A 20159-nucleotide genomic window follows, 5' to 3' on the forward strand; every position below is an offset into this window, starting at 1 on the left:
GTAGATATGGCCACATGACTAAGTTCTTGCCAAGGCAAAGTGGGCAAAATTATGTGTGCCGTTGCAGGGTCCCAGCCTTCCTCTACGCTTTGTCCCCTTCCCACTGACTGGAACCAGAGATGACCCAACTTTAACCAGGCAGTGCTGACGATGCTCCCCAGATGATGGACAGGCAACATGATACAGATGGAATCAGTGTCCCTGAATGACCGCTTGCAGCGGAGCTGCCCCACTGACCTGGACCGCTCACTTCGGAAATGTTAACTCCCCTCAGAGTTGTTACGTGAGAAGGAAACAAACTTCTTTGTTCTTTAAGCCACTGTATTGTTGAGTCTCTTTGTCACAGCAGCTTAGCCTTTTACCCTAACTAATACAACCATGCAGAGGCCTTTGTATGTATTCAAAACAGCTTTACAAATGACCTGTTAGCCAGCTTTTCAGAAAACAGCCCTAACCACCCAAGTAGGTGATAATCAAATAATGAAATTCCTTTCTGTGGCTACTATCCCAAGATTTCATCCCACTTAAAGGCTATTTAACAATTAAAAAACAGATTAGTTATGTAGAAACCCACTAACTTCGAGGCTTTCACACAATTAATTCAACAAATACTGAACTTTCTAGATGCTGGGGATATACAGACAGGTTGTTGAATTTGTAAAAGCCTTCTTCCTAGTTTTTTCTTTTTTAAATGTCATGCTAAGTGTTTTAAGCAGAAAAATCTTTGTAGAATGTGGAACTGAGGCTAAGACTATAAATAATTACTGAGAATTGTCAATACAAAGGTTCAAACCACAAACGTAGGCTATAGATGAAATGTTCTCTTGCTAAACTCAAAATATTTTCAAGACTAAAAATCCACCTCTTTCCACAGTCAAAATATTTCCTGTCTACTTAAAACAGCATTGTCTGAACTACAAGAAGTGTCTAAAGTCTCATCAAGATTTCTACTTTATCTGTCAATTCTCTCTCGAAACTGAGAGGCTGATTCAGGTTGATGTATGGCAAAGGCCACCACAATATTGTGAAGTAATTATCCTCCCAAAATTAAAAAGAATAAACTGAGAGGAAAGGTTTTCACTAACAGAGGTAGATGGCCCTAAATGGCTTGCTCAGAGTTGGAGTTGCCAAAGCCATTTAGACAGCACTGCCATGGGCTAGACTCTAGGTACCTGCACGAAAGGCTCTGCTGGTCTAGGGATTAACCGGGGCACTTCTCATCCTCTCTCTAGGCTCTCAACTGAGATCTGGTACGAGGCTGGGCAGCGAGTGAGAGGAGACCTGAGCTTTGTGCTGGCTCTGTCACAACTCGCTGTGTAACTGTGAGACATCCATGTTTGGGGCCTCAGTTCCCCCACCTGTACAAGAAGGTGCTAAAGACCCTCTCACCTCTACATTTACAACAATCACTAGGCAGAACTGCTTCCTTCCCTGCTGCTGCTGCTGAGTCGCTTCAGTCGTGTCCGACTCTGTGCGACCGCAGAGACGGCAGCCCACCAGGCTCCCCCGTCCCTGGGACTCTCCAGGCAAGAACACTGGAGTGGGTTGCCATTTCCTTCTCCAATTCCTTCCCTACACACAAGAGCAAAGTCATTCACGGGGCAGCAGGCCGAAAGGGGCAGTCAACCTCAAGGCAGTGCCTCAGACCAGGACACCAAGTAGACTCCTAGTGAGGAGAGATTGGCTAGTGAGGATTCTGCCTTCCCCAAGGCCCTCTGCTGCGGGTACAGGAAATTTTATCTTGCTGAATTGACAGTTTCTAAGAACCCGGCAAAGAATCTGCCTGCTAACCCAAGAGACGCAGGTTCAATCCCTGGGTTGGGAAGATCCCTTGGAGAAGGAAATGGCAACCCACTCCAGTATTCTTGCCTGGAGAATGCCATGGATAGAGGAGTCTAGTGGGCTACAGACGATGGGGTCACATAGAGTCGGACACAACTGAAACAACTTAACAAGAATAGGGATAGTGGGCACAACCACAGTGCTTTAGACTGAAGTGTTTCACAAATACTGGGTGCTTGGATTTTTCTTTTTCAAGAAATCCCTGATTGCCAGCTGCCACAGAGATAGGGATGGTTAGTTCAATGAGAAATTGTAGTTCCAGGTATTTCAGATGAATGGATTAAAGGCTTTTTAAGGAAGGATTATTAAAACTAGTTTTTCCTGCTTCTCCATTTAAATTTTTTTAAGGTTTAAAACATACTTAGCAACTAGAGTGAAGAGCATTTCAGAGACTAAGGTTCCTCTTTAAATTCTGCCAGCTTAACACAGGGCTCAGCAGCTTGAACCCTGAATTCTGTGGCCTTGCTTCAATTCCAGCTTTGCCATGTACTGGCTTAGGTACCTTTGCTGAGCCCATCTCCCCACTGGGGAACATATAAAAAAACAGTCTCTCTCTCCCAGGGTTGTATGAGAAGCCAATGTATATATACTGCGTGGTGCTGCTTGGCTCACAGTAAGGATTCATCTCCACTTCCAGAGGGAAGATGCCACCTCCCACCTCATCAGCTCCTGAAGTAGTTAATATACTGATTGGGAAAACTACACCACATCTAATATAGGGAATAAGATGATGTGGATTCAATGACAACTTCTCCTTTGAACAAAAAATACATTTATTCTTGAGATTTAAATCAGGTAACGTGGGTAAGGATCCATAAAACTCAAGGGATCCAGGACCCCCCACAGACTAGGGGTGAGGGGTGGGGGAAGGCAGTGAAGTTGTGAAATCCGGCTTTCAGATCACGTGCTACTGTGTGCAGCCTTTGCTCCAGACGTGTGCTGTGCCACACCATGCACCTCAATACACACCTACGCATGCATGCGTGCACACACACAGACACACACACCAAGGAGGGGCAGGGCTGTGGATTACCTGTACTCACAGCTAGGGCCCTTTCTTTACAGCCCTTATCACAGCTGTAATTCTGTAACTATTTGACCAATGTGGGCTTTTTTAATCACTGAACTTCCAGAGTCTAGCACAGCACCTGGCTCAGAGTAAGTTCTAAAATATGTGCTGGTTGAATGAAAAAGCTGGCCACACCCTGAGAATTCCTCAGAGGCTAGTTTTGGCCTAACCCTGGCATCTCAATGAAGTTCAGCAAACATGAGTGAACCCTGCTTAAGGCCTGGTGTCAACTGGGTGACCTTCAGGAGGGTAGTAAAGAAAAGAAACAGGAGACCTGCCTGAGGAGGCAGGAAAAACCCACGCACACTAGGTATTGCCAACAAGTAAGAAAGCAAAGTAGTGTGCACTACTTGTTATCTGTTGGGTAAGGGGAAGAAACAAGAATACACATTTGCATTTGTTCTTATTTACTTAAAAAAACTCATGAGATATACATTAAAAAGTGAGTAAGTGATTATCTATAAGAGGAGAAGAGGATGGCAGTAGAAGCCAGATTTCTCAATGAATATCTCTTTTTGTCTATATTAAAAACATCTAAAAAATAAAACTTTTGCATAGCTCATAATACATTCACCAAGAACGGTTTTTAAGGTCTGGTAGAAATGCTCCTTCCATGATCCCTCTTCTTTCCTCCATCCAAGGGAAATTCTACACAGCCTTTATGGTTTTTGAAATTCTCTTACCTAAATTTGTTGTTTGCGTATAGGTAACAATATTTCAAGCTCTATGAAAGCAAGAATCACATTTCATTTTGTCTCTGTATCCCTCTAGCCTACTCAGGGCCTCTCATATATTGTGTATGTGTGCGTGCTAAGTCACTCCGTCATGTCTGACTCTTTGCGACCCCATGGACTGTAGCCTGACAGGCTCCTCTGTCCATGCGGATTCTCCAGCATGAATACTGGCGTGGGTTGCCATGCCCTCCTCCATGGGATCTTCCCAACCCAGGGACTGATTCCAGGTCTCCTGAATTGCAAGTGGATTCTAGATTCTAAACAAATAAAATACTGCTTAAGTGGGTAGTTACTGCTTAATAGGTACAGAGTTTGTTTGGGATGATGAAAAAGTTCTGGTTGCACAACATAAATGCTGCTGAACTGTGAACTTAAAAATGCTTAGTTTTATGTTACATTCATATATGGCTGGTGGGTCAGATCACTCCAGTAAGAGAGCTTTAACTGGAAATAACAAATCGCCAATTAAAAAAGAGTCCTCCTGGGACTTCCCTGGCCGTCCAGTGGTTAAGACTCAACACTTTCACTGCAGCGGGCATGGGACAGATCCCTGTTTGGGGAACTAGGATCCCGCATGCCAAACAAACAAACAAACAAAAAAGACCCTTTCCAGATGTTTTCCAGGAATACAATTAAGTGCTCAACGAACATCTGCTAAATAAATAGACATATTAAGAATGCTGACTTTGAGAAAAAGTTCTCATGTTGAAAACAAAGCACATGATATAAGTTAGATATCACATATACACCTGTTTAAGCACTAGAGAGGCTCCTGAAAACTTTTCCTTTATTTAACTTTTAATAAGAATAGATTCCTAATTCAATAGGAATATACTAGTGATTATCACACAGGAGGAGCTCAACAAGTGTCAAAGTCTTCAGATTTTAAGTCCCAACCACCTCAGTCTGATTCTCTGCTTCTTCACGGAATTCCTGAAACTGGTTTGGTTCACTTGGTTATCTCACTGGGGCTGATCCCTTTCCTGCCATTCACTCCCATCCAGAACTCCGGAACTGTGGCTCACAATAACTCAGTCAGCTATAAAAGTGTCTGGAAATTAGGTATTTACAGCCAGAGTCAAGGACATAAAATATTTTTTAAAGGGATACAGTGAATTCCAGTAGTTATCACCAAGAAGATCAAATGTTAAAAAGTGCAATCTGTGCCTCTTTTAAAAATAGAACCTCTAAAGATTTAAAGAAAAAAAAAAAAAAAAAAAAAACCTCCTTTCCCGAACTCATCATTACCAGACCAGACACATCAGCCACACAAGGAGCTAACAAGACCTACTGTTTCCAGGGCAGAGAACATGAGACTTTAAAGCCACAGCACTGAATGAAAGAACTGGACTCTTGCCACCTTCGCAAAGGTCACTGGACAAGTCCCTTAAATGCTGGCTTTCAGCTCTTTATCATTCTGCCCAAGAGATTCCTTTTCTTTAAGCTCTTTGTCATGGTCTGGGGAAACACTCTGACTTTCTACGGTGGTGATGGCATCTGAGTCCAGCCTTCTTCTTTTCTTCAGTTGGTGCAAGTGGGACTTGGATTTCATATGTGCTAAGACAAAACAAACAAACAAATTAGGATTTTCTACAATTAATTAAGTCTGGTAGCATACAAAATTAACCATACAATTCTCGTCTCTAACAGTAACAGAATCAACACATGTATTGGTATAGCTGTTTGGCATTTTTAAAAGAAGAATAAGTCATATGCCCAGCTAGCTAGCAAACTAGAGTGAGCTATAAACCACAAACCACATCTATCTGCTGGGTGCTTTCTATCACTAACCTGCACAACAATCTTGCGGGACAGTATTATTCAGCTCATTTTATACAGGAGACCAAAGTTCATGGAGGTCTTATATCTTGTCCAAGGTCACACAGCAGGTAAGCTCTTTGGCTTAGCTATAGCTCAAAAAGAGATTCAATTTTCCAGAATAGGGCTCTAGACTCGATTTTCCCATATGAGGCTGCCTGTTACGAATACATTTCAACCCATGTGGCTCAAAAGTTAGAAATCCAAATTCTTGTCTGTATTGTACCCTGAGCTGTCTTCTCACTTCTTACCAGCTCGCTCAGGCTGCCCCTCCTGGGGTGACAACCCTCTGCCTGCGTCAGACAAGCCATTTGAATGGCTAACCCAGACACTCACATTCTCCAGCACACAATGCACAGAGATCACAGCGAGTATTCTTCCAATGGTCCCTTTCAAGGGGTCACAGAAGCAGTAAAAAGCTACTCTCGGCTGATATCAATATCTGACCTCTCACCCCAAAGGCAGTTCTCAGCTTGTACCTCAAAGAAGTTCCTTTTTACTAGCCTGCTCTTTTTCACGGAAATCTTATTTGGAAATACCTAAAAGGACGGAAAACGAGATTAAACTCTCTTTTACACTTACTCAAAACATCATTTTTAGGGATTCAGAAGCAAAGTAGGAAAGGAAGAGGTTAGAAGTCAAGGAAAATTTACTTGAGGGAAAAAGTCAGCTTTTGTCTCCAGCTAGAGCCTAAGGCAAAAAATGATCTCTGGACTGACTCCCCACGGCAGCAGGAGATGGGAGCAAGGACTTGACAGATGGCACTATAGAAGGCTCACACAAGCTCCACTCACAAAGGCTCACAAATGTTGCTTCTCTATGGCAATCCCTGAAGGACATTCAACAAATCAAACCACTAAGTTTCCTTTAGAAAAAACAACCAGGCACTCTCTTTCTCTTCCCCTTTCATCATTATGAACCAACGATAATCGAGGCTTCTTGTGCTGCCTGGGCAATCACAGCCATCCCCAGACTCTGACAATGCAGTTCATTTTGCCAGCGTTAACAGTTAACAGAACTCATAGTTCTATTGGTTGGTATGGGGAGAAAAATCTACTTCTGTGAGAATCCCAACCATGCAAAGCAGTCCTCTGAACAGGAGGATTCCAGTCACTGGGTAAAATACAAGTCCTACTTGTGCGTAAAAGGAGTGAGCTTTAAACAAGTTTCTGAATACCACGTAAATCCAAGGCTTGGCAGCTAAGGCGCTTTTGGCCTTTGCTGGGTGACTGTAGAAATCCGAAAGAGAACCGCAATGCAGCTGACTCTGTGGCAAAGACAGACCTAGATTCTGAAACAAGGAACTAGAACCTTGGGGCAGGCCAATCCTGGGTTGTTTGGAAGCACCTTATGAAGAAGAGCACCCTTTCACCACTGTCTTTCTGAGTATCTGACAGTCTTGCTTCCACACAGTTCCCCTTAACACTTTTCATCACAGTTTATGTGACCAACAGCTTTTCAACACATTACCTTAAAAATTACTGGAGATACCACTTTTGAAGAATGTACTCAGGAGGAGTAACTGTACTTCCTGTCCCCCTCCCCCTAGCTGTTTCTGCCCCTTTGGTCTCTTGGGTGAGTTGCCTGGCTTCCCTTCAAATCCTACTTCACCCTCACTGAGGTCTAAACATGAGAGGCCATGAAACTCCTCTAAGGGAGGATTACAAAAGTCATAGGAGCTCTAGAAAGTTAACCGCCAACCTCTCAGTATAAAATATCTACTCTAGGCCAAGCTACAGGGCATACGATCTTCCTTTGAAATTCAGAATACAGAGACAACTCTCCCGTTTGAGAAGGCCTCCATGAAATCTGAACACAGGCTATTAGAGGAATCTGGCCATCTTTTTACAAACAAGCAGACTCCAGCATTCAAGCTACCAAAGCCCTTAAATTTCATGAAGTCAGTGTGACCGGCCCTTGCAGATTTTTCTGTGTTCGACCCCACACTCTTACCTGCCCATTCACGGTCCCCAATGATGATTCGATCACAGAGCTCACACATGTGATAACTTCTCTTGTTCTCAGTTTCACTGCTTGGCATCTTTACTGGAGTGGCTGCAGGTTTGTGGCCCTGAAAGAACAAGACAGGGATGGGGAAGAAGCATTTGTTCAAAGAGATCTGGATATCATTCTCTGATATTAAGAGGAGTGAGATTTTCCCAAGATTCCTTTTTTTCATCCCAGAGAGCAGGTGGGCTGTGAACAGATTTTAACAACAACCTTTCTGAATGTGAAAGTAGAAACACAGCCTCCAGGGATCTAAAAGCAGCCAGCCCTTCTGCTCTATTCCATGGAAAAGAATGCTTCATTCCCCAGCATAGCAACAAAGGTGTCAGCTACACAAAGCTCTCTGAAAATCAGACAATAGATGGGACCATGATTAATAATTACCTGGATGAAACTTCTAACAATTTCAAGCGCAGGTTCAAGAACAGACTCCTCCCACTTCGAGACATCAGATACTTCTAAGCCATATACTGGGGGGACACTGGTACCAGGTCCTAATGATGACAAAGAAAAGTCGTGAGAGGTCAGCTTCCAAGACCCAATCTACTCTGCCCCCAGGACTCCAAAATCCTCAAGGGAAAGATATGGGGCCAAAGGAATAAACATTCTGACCATGCCACTTCTTTTAATCACTAACACAAACCAAACAACTACACACAGTCCAAGAAAGACTGAGAAGGTTGATGGGTCTGGAGCCAACATGTCTAGCTGTATAATCTAGAGTCTCAGGTGTGGGATCTTCCAGATCACTCAGGAAAACAGCACACAGTAACACCCCAGTGGCCACTGTATGGGCTGCAATAGAAAAGGCAGCATGTTATAGGGGGAAATTAGCAGCTTGAAGTGAACACCTGTTCTAAGGTCCATATCATCTGATGGTGATGTCACTCTGTGGCAAGAGAGTTCACAGCTTTCTTTAGAAACAGACACTAATCTCAGGTTTGTGTATTTCCCTTCAGCAGTCTGGCACTCACAAAACTCATTAATATCATACTGATAATCACGGGCTGGCAACAGCAGAGTATCAGCCAGGGAGCTGCTGAATCTGAAAATCAGAAAAAAGCCTTGGAACTGAAGTAGTTGCGCCCTGTTTCTAAGAAACAGATCCAGAGCAGTATTCAAGAAATACCCTATGGTGAATTACTTCTGAATGGAGGTAAGACCGGAGGTAGCCAAATGTACAGCTACAGGCATTTCATCCAACTGAGCCAACCATGTTTAGTGTCTGCTGCTGGCTTCCTCAGTCTGTGGACACACTAAATTGTCTTCCACATCTAGGTTAAGTCAGTTGCCTAAAGGCAAAGAGCATCACCCCATGGACAAAAACATCAAAGTCCTCGGAATGCCAACGGCTGGCAGGTGCTGGCCTTTTGACTGTGCCAACCACAAATAAGATTCTTCATAAACTGGACTGGGCTGCACCTGCCACCACACGGAAAGGTGAGACTGGGAGGGCGCAGGCAGCATCCCCAGCACACCTGGCCGTGGCTAAGCTCTGCACCTGTTTCCAGGCCACTCTATATTTTCCTTTCCCTTCTGAGTCCTTTGTTGGGCTTCTGTGCCCTGTCTCAGCACCTTTCAACAAGTTCTCGGCTCCCAGCTGCTATTTCTGGCTCAGGTCCAAGGCCAAGCTGGGGTGGGGAAGTCCCTCTGGCTTTCTGCCAGAACCATATCCCAGCAGACCAGCCCCTGGCCAATCACACGCAGTTCCTGATTTACAGGGCAGCTGTGCCTTTCACTCCAGCACCAACGCTGTGTGGGCACACACACGAATGAGGAACGAGCATACGATGCACTGTGCCATCAACCCAGAGTGACTCAGAGATGGGGGGTTATTGTGGCTTTACCAAAGGAAGAAGTTCCAAATCATTACCCCTCAAAACCCCATCTTTTGTTACAGACTAATTGTTAGGTCTGGTAAGAAAAGAGGCTGTGTTAGAAATCTGTAGTAGTGAACTTCAGTTTCGGCTGACAAAAAGACTTCTATCTAGAAGGAGGTGCAGAGAAAGCAAGGTTAAGTAGAACTGCATGGAGAATGCTGACAGAGAATGAGAACTGATACAACGATCCGTCAAACACCACAGACGAAGATGTTTCTGTTTAGAGGCACTGGGGAAGAGGGGAGGCCTCGGCTGTACTTACCTGTAACTAACTGAAAGCAGAAATTCAATGGCAAAGGTGAATAGGAGTTGATTCAAAAGCATGTTAAAAGTGCCCAAAAGATAAAAACAAGGTTTCATTCATGCTTAACCTCCCTTAAATTAATATTTTAGCTCGTGATCACACCATTGCTGACCCAAGGCCCAATACTCATTCTATCCAGCTAAAGGTATAGCTGAAGGAAACAAGTACAGTGGGTGTACAGCTGAGTGTGGACTTTGGAGTCAGGCCTGCAGCCAGTACTCTACTGCTTATTAGCAAGGGGATTTTGAGCATGTTATTTAACTTCTCTAAGCCTCTCTTTACTTATCCTCAGAAAGAAAAGGAAAATGCCCACCTTGAAGTCCCAGTAATAAATATATTGCACCCAATTTAGTGCTAAGGATATAGTACAGGGTCCAGTGAATGAGAATTTCCTTCCCTTTTCCTTAAAAGCACCATTCAACTGAAGAGGTGCAGCAGCTTGAAACACCACGTATCTGAACACAAAAGTAATGCTAGGAGAATTGGTAAAGGCTTTGTCTTTTTATACTACTTATCTGGCCCCAAAACCATTTTAATCAGGAAAGTGTTCCTACAGACATCTAATTGTTCTTCAGCTATAAAATTTGAAGCTAAGATCAACCTCAAACACCAACTCTACTAAGAAAATATTGCTACCTTGCTCTTACTAGCTTGCAGACGGTACTCAGGTGTTCAAGGCATAAGGTAGATTCTTCCTCAGGAAGAAGTGTTTTCTGAGGTATCAAAAGAAAATACCCCTGGATAATCACTTATGCAACACCCCCCAGGTCAGATCCAGAAACTAAAGTTTACTTTCTGGGTAAGCTGAGAATGCTGACGTTCCACTGAAAGCAGACCCAGAGTGTAAGGAAAACAAGGAGACTTACTGCTCAAAAAACGGTTTTTAACCCATCGGTTTTGCTTCCGAGCATATCTCTTAGTCACTTGTTTCAGAGCCTCAATGCCTGAAAGACAAAGCAGGTATAAGAACCTCTAAGCACTTCTCACTCTGCCGCAAGGAAGGTCCAGCCAGCCTGGCATCAGAGAAAACTAGCTGCATCAGCACACTGGTGGATCCTTGCTCCGTGAAAATCTCCATTCTGAGCTGAAGGCCATTTGGGACTCTTTCAGCCTCAGTTCTTTCTCAGACCATACCAGCTGGACACTCTATCACCCAAGGATGTCCAAGGCTAGGTTAGATGGAGAATTCACACCTTTCTTTAGGAGCTGGTTTCTAATCTCTGGTGCGCATTTTCCTTCAGTGATCAGGTACTCGTGAAATTCCTTGAAGCCAATTGATTGGAAGATACCATGTTGATAGTCCTGGCTGGGAACAAGAGAGCATCAGCAGATAAGCCATTGCATCTGAGCGCTAGAGGGCCCGGGAAATGAGCTGAACCATTTCATCTCACAGATGGAGAAACTGAGATCCTGAGCAGTCAGCACCTCTCTGAAATCCTTCCTCTAACCCCCCAATCAGCTCCCACGTTATTTCCATTGAAAATTAACTCCTGGGAATGTTGGTGAGATTAGAAAACTGCAACTGTAACAAGTACACCAACCCTGCTTCCCACAAGCGCAGCCAATGCCAAGGACAAAGGCTAATAAACAAGTAGGTCCAAAGCCAGTATTGTGTTTATGGTCTTTCGACCACAAGCAAGGAATGAAGAGTAGGTAAAAGTAACAGCCAAATTCTCACCTATTTTCTGCAACTTTCTTCTCATTATAGCGTTTGTGAAAATCTCTTAGTTCATCCAAGAGACCAGCAGCAAGCATGTTATCCACCCTCTTATCCAAGCGCTCATCTAGAACTTGAATCAAATTAACTCATCAACCAGCAAGCCTGCCGAAGGTGCGTACTATACATGATGAATGCATAAGCTGCCACAAAGAAGAGAATTTGTTCAAATGGAAGAAGAAGTTCAGAGTCCAAAGATTATCTAATAATTCATCATTATATTCAGTCACAAACTCTGCAATTCAATAAAAACAGCAAGAATGAGGCACATCATCTTATCATATAAGGAGAAAGCACTAGCCAGTTCAAAGAGTCAGACCTCCTTCCACAGGAGCCTTCTCTTTCTCCTTTGGATCTTCTCTGGATAGCAGCCCCTTTCCCATCCCATCTTATTTCATCCTTGGTATCATACACTAATGCCAGGAATACCTTTACCTGCTTTCCAGACTGGTACCCAGGGAAATGACACTGTGCCTTTGGTAATAATAATAAAATTAATAGTGAACACTTGCTTAGCACTTATTATGAGCCATTCATATGCCACTAAGAACATGTTTTTTTCAAAACAACATTTTATTGAGGTATAGCTGACTTACTCTAAACATTTATATACAGCAATGTATTACTAAAAGTTTTATCTCAGATGGACTCTGGGATACTAAAGGACTTTTACCTGTCTGTTCCGCATGAAGCCAGAGGATGCACGGGTTAGGGAACTTCAGAGGGCCTCCAAGGGGACCACCGCCTTCCTCCGCACGTTGACGATGAAGAAATTCACTATGAGAGATTCCCGTTTCCTCAAACACTTGCAGGCTCCTAAGTCATTTGAAAGAGTAGCGTAGGCACATCCATAAAAACCATTAGGAAATATTAATTCTCAAGTAAAACAGGAGAGAGGCTACTTATTATAGAATGCCTCATTGTCATTTTCACCGTTTAAGCCCCTGAACACATGAAGGTCTGGTGTTATATGGCAATCCTATAGCTATTCAGAAAAGAGTTATAAAGAAAACTTGAAATAAAACTACCCTTCTAAACATACATAAAATTCTCTGAAATCTTTAGGTTCAGAAACAACGGGTTTCTTCTACACAAACAGAATAGGACATATTCACTTTTAAGAAAGCAGTAAAAGCTTGCTGGGACACCTTGTTATAAGCCAACAAGTCTAGTCTCGCTGGAATGCCTTTCCCACAGTGCAAAAGTATGCTGTATAACCAGCTCATCGATTTTCTTTTTAAATATGTCTAAAATTAATGAAGAATGCTTCAGACTAATTCAGTACTCTACTACACACACAAAGATCACTGAAGAAAGAATTCACATACTTAAGCCACCATCCACTCTGTTAGTATCTACTATGTTATGCAGCACTAAGTAATTTAACTCTCAAATCTATACTCTACCACTCTGGGTGATTGCAACTTACCAGCTTGAAAGTGATCTATCCCTTCCTGATCTAATTCTACTTCCTGAAACCTTAACACAAGAGTAGAAACCCCTCATCTTTCCCCATCACCAGTCTCTCAAAACAGGACTTATGAGGGAAAAAAAGTAGTAATAGATATCCTACTTATCTGGAGGTTAGAATATACAGCCTCAAACAAAAAGAAAGATGAAAAAGGTCCTTGGATCTTCTTTTAGAGACTCTAGAACTCCTGCTCCAAACCTATTGTTCTTACTAAAATATATTCTCAACTCATTACTATTTTAGAAGTAGCAAAACAAAGAGAAATGATAAGAATTGATTAATAAAAGGAACAGATAATCATACCATAAAACAATACAAAAACTCAAATCCCTGAGTTTTCCAAAAAAATTTTGGAAGAATTCTATTAAAATGTTTACAATAAAATGTTTGGATACTTGAAAATACTTCATTTATCTAGAATATGCACTATTAACAGGGTGATACTTACCTCAAGGGGCAAAAAACACTTAGACATCATGATCATGAGCAGCCTTCCAAAGGGTAACCATAACCAAAATCTTCAAGGAGGGGAGGGAGGGAGTTACAACAAGAGAAAAAGTGTTCTAAAAAAGCTTCAAGGGCAGAATAGACAATGGAGAAGGCTTAAGAAACACTGATCCAGAACACTTATTTGAGTGGAATATTTCACAACCCCTATCAATACCAAACGTTGCTACAACATTTAAACTGTATAAACATCCATATAGTAGATCCTCATTAGAGCCTCTGCTCTGCCAGATATGGTGTCACCTCCAGCACTGCATAAAAATACACCTGAGAGGTGATCATACTATATATAATGTATAGAAAAATCAGATCACTATGATATGCACTAGGAATCAACACAGTGTTCCAGATCAATAAAACTTCAAAACAAGAGAAAAAGAAATCAGATGTGTGGTCACCAGAGGCTGGGGTGGGAGAAGGGGGAACTGAATGAAGTTAGCCAAAAGATACCAGCTTCCAGCTACAGATAAATAAGCAGACGGCACACAATGCACCACATGGTAAATAAAACTAACACTGCTGTAAGCTATAAATGAAAGTTGAGAGGCTGGCCTAAGAGTTCTCATAACAAGAAAATTATTCTTCTCTTTTATTTTCTATCTATATAAGTACACTAAACTTATCGTGGTAATAATGTAATGATGTATGTAAAAATAATCATTACACTGTACACTTTAAACTTATACAGTGCTGTATGTCAATTATATATCAAGAAAACTGGAAGGAAAAAAGTAGGTATAATAACTGATAAAATGAAGATGTGGTCAGAAGTGAACAGAATATGGAGCCAATGAAGATGCATATTTATGGAGGAAAAAATAAACCATCTAATACTAGGGAGGGAGGGAGAAAAACACACCCAACACATGAGGTTTCAATTTCAAAATAACCTGAGAAAACATGGTTAATGAACTAAGATCATCTCTCTCTTCCCTTCAAGAAAGCCTCCACGTGTTAAGGTGAGCTGATCAATAAGACAATTTATAAAACTTACCTCCAAAATAAATAAATAAATAAAGTTATGGAAAAAAATAAAATTAAAACCTGCCTCCCAATGGGCAGTGTGCTGGGGCAGAACTCAGCCACTGCTGCGTGCCAGAAAAAATTTATATGAAAACTGTTATACAAGCAAAGGAAGAAAACAAAGCAAGAGTACACAGGCCTTAGGGAACAACTACCTTGTATTACGAATTTTAAATGTAACAACAAAGTAGGGTGCAACTATTCGTTGAGGGAATTGGACTAAGGCAATAATTAGGGCCTCCTAAAAAAGCAAGAGAGTTCCAGAAAAACACCTATTTCTGCTTTATTGACTATGCCAAAGCCTTTGACTGTGTGGATCACAATCAACTGTGGAAAATTCTGAAAGAGATGGGACTATCAGACCACCTGACCTGCCTCTGGAGAAATCTGTATGCAGGTCAGGAAGCAACAGTTAGAACTGGACATGGAACAACAGACTGGTTCCAAATAGGAAAAGGAGTATGTCAAGGCTGTATATATTGTCACCCTGCTTATTTAACTTCTATTCAGAGTACATCATGAGAAACACCGGGCTGGAAGAAACACAAGCTGGAATCAAGATTGCCGGGAGAAATATCAATAACCTCAGATATGCAGATGGCACCACCCTTATGGCAGAAAGTGAAGAGGAACTAAAAAGCCTCTTGATAAAAGTGAAAGCGGAGAGCGAAAAAGTTGGCTTAAAGCTCAACATTCAGAGAACTAAGATCATGGCATCTGGTCCCATCACTTCATGGCAAATAGATGGGGAAACAGTGGAAACAGTGTCAGACTTTATTTTTGTGGGCTCCAAAATCACTGCAGATGGTGACTGCAGCCATGAAATTAAAAGACGCTTACTCCTTGGAAGAAAAGTTATGACCAACCAAAATAGCATATTTAAAAGCAGAGACATTACTTTGCTGACTAAGGTCCGTCTAGTCCAGGCTATGGTTTTTCCTGTGGTCATGGATGGATGTGAGAGTTGGACTGTGAAGAAGGCTGAGCGCTGAAGAATTGATGCTTTTGAACTGTGGTGTTGGAGAAGACTCTTGAGAGTCCCTTGGACTGCAAGCAGATCCAACCAGTCCATTCTGAAGGAGATCAACCCTGGGAGTTCTTTCGAAGGAATGATGCTAAAGCTGAAACTCCAGTACTTTGGCCACCTCATGCGAAGAGCTGACTCATCGGAAAAGACTCTGATGCTGGGAGGGATTGGGGGCAGGAGGAGAAGGGGACGACAGAGGATGAGATGGCTGTATGGCATCACGGACTCGATGGACGCGAGTCTGAGTGAACTCCGGGAGTTGGGGATGGACAGGGAGGCCTGGCGTGCTGCAATTCATGGGGTCACAAAGAGTCGGACATGACTGAGCAACTGAACTGAACTGAACTGAACCTGCTGTGCTAGAACACATCAATCTCCTCTAAATGCTATTACCAAACCTGTCTTGCCACCCAGGCACCCTGAAGAATTGACTGCCCTCTATCTCTCAAAGGGCTTTGGGTCAGTGGCTCCAGCTTTCTTACCTGGCCACTTTGCGCTTGTCATGTGGGTGCAGCTTGGCAGCCATTTCCGGGTCAACCTGGCTTAGGCGTTTGTGGAGAACATGGCCATCCTCCTTTTCAAGCTCGCCTTTTCGGTCGATCACTTTTTCAGTGCCCATCTCCTGTGGCTATCAAATGAAGGTTTAGAGGTAAATTTAATTAAACAATTCAACAAACACTGATACACTGTACGTGCCAGGCACTTTGGTTAAGTGTTAGGAACACAACTGAGATCAATCAGAAGGTCTTGCCATATAGTGAGAGATCATAAACAGAAAATTCCAACACACCACGGTAGTGCTATGAGGCCACAGCAAATAAAGAGAAAGAGGATCTACTGTCTAGGGAAGTACTCAGGTACAACGCTTCCTTGTCAGAAGTATGAGCTACCCTGACTAATACATCTATATAAACACATCTAGGAGTCTAGCTTCTCAGTAAGTGTGATCCAACAATGGACCAGCACATTATACTGAATAGTTTGCAAATCCCACCCTATGCAATAGCACCTCTGTAAAAAACGCTGATGTCAGGTATCTCCCTGACATACAGATTGTTACAGCCGGGAAATGCTGAATCAGACTAACGTACTGTTAACTTACATGGCGATGCTAATTAATCCACAGAGAAGAATCTTTCCCACATACAGCCCCTGCCCTTAGGCCAGCCTAGAGGAGCACACTTCACATACGGAAATGGCACTTGCTTCAGAATATTAGGTAGGAAAATTAGTACAGTTGCTGAGTATAAAAAATAGGCAAGAGTCAACTTTCCTCCCACTAAAATCAGATGGCAAGAAAGAAGAACCCATTTCCTCATTGAACTACAAGGGAACTAAACATACCTTAGCATTGACGAGAACTTTCCAGAGCAGAGATTCGATGTAATAATTGGTTCCTCCCACGATAATAGGAATTTTATCTCGGGCAAATATATCTTCAATGTGAACGTTAAGAAAGACATCAAAATATTTAATATCAAGAAGAAAATGCTAACTCACATGGAAGTAGGGGATTAGTAAGAAACCACATTCATTTGTCATATTTTTGATACTAGTCTTCAATGTTTCTCATGAGTTCTCAGAATCATTTCCTATCAGTTCTGGAGGGACTTGCATAAACCAGAGAGAGATGCATGATGGTAATTCCTTAGAAAGTTCTAGAACTTTCTAAGCCTTGCTGCTCAAATTCAAAGCTTGCTTAGTATTCCACATCAGCTTAGCAAGCACAAGCCTAAAGAACTCTCACAGCACCAAGTGCCAGCTGCTCAGGAAGCCATGAAAATGGCATCCATTATGTGGCTTTGCCTTCTAAGGCAAATTATGAGCTGGTTTCTCTGAGCTGTGGTTCTTAGACTCGGTCAGTCTTCACCATTCTGGGGCAGTAGTATATATTTCACGCTTGAAACTCTACCAGATGACCTGGGAAGCACAGATGTAAAGACAAGCAGATTTCAATTACCAGCTCCAACACTCGGCAAGTCATTCAAGCTGTCTAAGCTTCAGCTTTCTCACGTATAAAATTCTCCTGAGTTCTTATGAGCATTACATGTGGCAATGCAAATAAAACCCCTAAGACAATGCCTGAAATACTTTTTTCTACTGAGTAAGCACTCAATTTACTTTAGTCATTATTGTTCTCATACCCCTGCTACTTGGAATTCTTCTCTTTACAATCTCTGTTAAACAGATAATATCTACTTTAAGAGGAACTGTGCTTCTGAGGGTAACTGATAAAGAGACTTTCAACCCAGATAAAGACTCATTTATACACTTCTTCCCCTTGCCAGCCCCTCTGTAGGCACAGAGATAGATGACCTCTTTTCTATCAGAAACCCTCTACAAGAGGTTGGGGTAGGGTGGGCAGAAAGATGTTACCAGTCAAAGATTATAAGAAATATGTCCTTTTTTAAAAAAGAGAAACAAATTGTATGCCCCCCTTTAATTAAGCGTAAGATTCTTCCTCCATAATGCATGGAACTACAACTTCATCACTTTCACTGCTGATATAGTACTTAAAGGAACAAGGCACATTTGATATATTCTTCTCTAAGTAGGAACTTGGGTATTTATATGTTTTTGCTGTTAAGAGCAATAATGTTGTTAAAACGAGATCTATCACTTATCTCCCGGTACACTTGTAGCAAGGTTTCTTTAGGATAGAAACCTAGGAACTGAAGTAGTTGAAATACACTCTTACCAGTGGCTGCTGCTGCTAAGTCACTTCAGTTGTGTCCGACTCTGTGCGACCCCATAGAGGGCAGCCCACCAGGCTCCCCCGTCCCTGGGACTCTCCAGGCAAGAACACTGGAGTGGGTTGCCATTTCCTTCTCCAATGCGTGAAAGTGAAAAGTGAAAGGGAAGTCGCTCAGTCGTGTCCGACTCTTCGCAACCCCGTGGACTGCAGCCCTTCAGGCTCCTCCGTCCATGGGATTTTCCAGGCAAGAGTACTGGAGTGGGGTGCCATCGCCTTCTCCAATGGCTAGTGTAAGTCACCCAGTCACATCCGACTCTTTGTGACCCATGTACTATAGCCCTCCAGGTTCCTCTCTTCATGGAATTCTCTAGGCAAGAATACTGGAGTGGGTTGCCATTTCCTTCTCCAGGGGGATCTTCCCAACCCAGGGATTGATCCTGGGTCTCCTGCATTGCAAGTAGATTCTTTACTGTCTGAGCTACCAGGGAAGCCAGTACTCTTACCAATACAAATTCTTGTATTGGTAATACAAGAATATATCCAAATCTAGCTATTTTCCTTAAAAAAAAAAAAAAAAAAGACTATTATTGGCATAGATGGTAGTGACAGCTGCTCAGTGTGAATATACTTAAGACCACTGAACTGTACACTTATAAATGGTAAATTTTACGTACATTTTAACACAATAAAAAAGAAAAAATTGAATTAAAAAAAATTTTTTTTAAAGACTGTATCTACAAAGTCCTTCCCTACTCTAATCTCACATAACTACTCAATTACATGTTATCTCATTTGTTTTAAAGTTTCATTGAAAAAATAAAGGACATTTATTTAACTCTGAAATCCATCTGGAACTTATGTCACATATAATAAGGACCTGATTTCACTTAAAAAAAAAATTAACTGCCCCAGGAAAAATTATTAACTACTGCATTATTTCTTCATTGTTTTGAAACGCCACCTTGATCATAAAATACATACATACATACATACATACATACATACAACTTCAAGTTGTATTTGGCTTTACTTATCTGTGCTATAAATTTGTCTAGTACTATATAATTTTCATGCTATGACAATTATTACGACTTTTCAATATGTTTTAATATATAGTAGTCCATAGAGTAAAGGCAGTTTGGACATTAAAATATAAGGGCAGTCCTCTCATGTTATTCTTTTTTCCAAAATTTCTTTGGTGTTACCCAGAATTATTTTTTCCTACTATAATCCCATTATATTTCTAAATTAATTTCTTATCCCTATTTAAAGGATGGGAAACAAGCTCAGTGGGTAAATGCTTTACCCAATGAAATGACATGTATATAGTCAAAAGAAGCAATTCTAAAACTAGGACACAGATTTTCTGGTTCCTAAGTCAGTGTTCTCTCTACTAAAACAGCACTTTCCAAATTTTAATACGCCTATGAATCACTTAGGACTCTAGTTAAATGCAGATTCTGATTCAGTAGGTCTAGAATGAGGCCCAAATCCAGCACTTCTATAAGGTCCTAAGTGATGCTGACCCCGCAGTCTGAGGACAAGATTCAGCAGCAAGGACACTGTATCTTTCAATCCAAAGAGTTCTGATGGGGATGCTACTGCTGTCTTGGGTATCTCTGCTCAGGAGAAACTGTTAGCACAAAGAAAAGTTCTTTCTTGGCTTGGGCTGCCATGCAGCCACCAAGCCTAGCTGCTGTCTCCCCGTAGGATATCAGAGCAGTTGCTTTGTTCCTGAAGTCCACCACTGTGTAATTTGTCACGAGAGGATCCACAAAGCTGATCATGTGGTGCTGGCACAGCCTCTGCTCTTGGGCAGAAACCTTATTTGTGATGATGTCGAGACCTTCATAAACCTAGGGGAAAGAAAATTAGCGTGAAAGTCATGTATTCCGTAAGATGCACACCTCATGGGCAGAAATAATGATCTACTGCTCACTGCAGCCAAACATTTAACTGACCCAAATCACCAGAGGAAATGTGTTCTAACCACAGCACAGCCAGACCCACATAATCCAAGACAAAAGACGCAGAAGAAATCAGAACACCTTTTTAAAAAAAATAA

General features: G+C 42.0%; 1 protein-coding gene across 2 annotated transcripts in view; it reads right to left on the reverse strand.

The window, feature by feature from the left end:
* Positions 1-3301: 3301 nt before the first annotated feature.
* TRIT1 (tRNA isopentenyltransferase 1) overlaps positions 3302-20159 on the reverse strand; it is a 43473-nt gene continuing 26615 nt past the window's right edge. The window contains exons 2-11 of one of the 2 annotated variants that reach the window (XM_060399597.1): positions 19808-19950; positions 16744-16840; positions 15882-16027; positions 12045-12187; positions 11333-11444; positions 10848-10960; positions 10521-10598; positions 7855-7964; positions 7417-7534; positions 3302-5202 (exon numbers count right to left, since the gene is read on the reverse strand). In XM_060399597.1, the coding sequence (XP_060255580.1) occupies positions 5033-5202; positions 7417-7534; positions 7855-7964; positions 10521-10598; positions 10848-10960; positions 11333-11444; positions 12045-12187; positions 15882-16027; positions 16744-16840; positions 19808-19950 (1230 nt within the window). In that variant the 3' untranslated portion in view covers positions 3302-5032. Of the gene's footprint in view, positions 7535-7854; positions 7965-10520; positions 10599-10847; positions 10961-11332; positions 11445-12044; positions 12188-15881; positions 16028-16743; positions 16841-19807; positions 19951-20159 lie in introns of both variants that reach the window. The other variant, XM_060399593.1, reaches the window with a different exon arrangement.

The sequence above is a fragment of the Ovis aries genome, chromosome 1 (genome assembly GCF_016772045.2).
Source record: "Ovis aries strain OAR_USU_Benz2616 breed Rambouillet chromosome 1, ARS-UI_Ramb_v3.0, whole genome shotgun sequence".
Classification (NCBI taxonomy): Eukaryota; Metazoa; Chordata; class Mammalia; order Artiodactyla; family Bovidae; genus Ovis; species Ovis aries.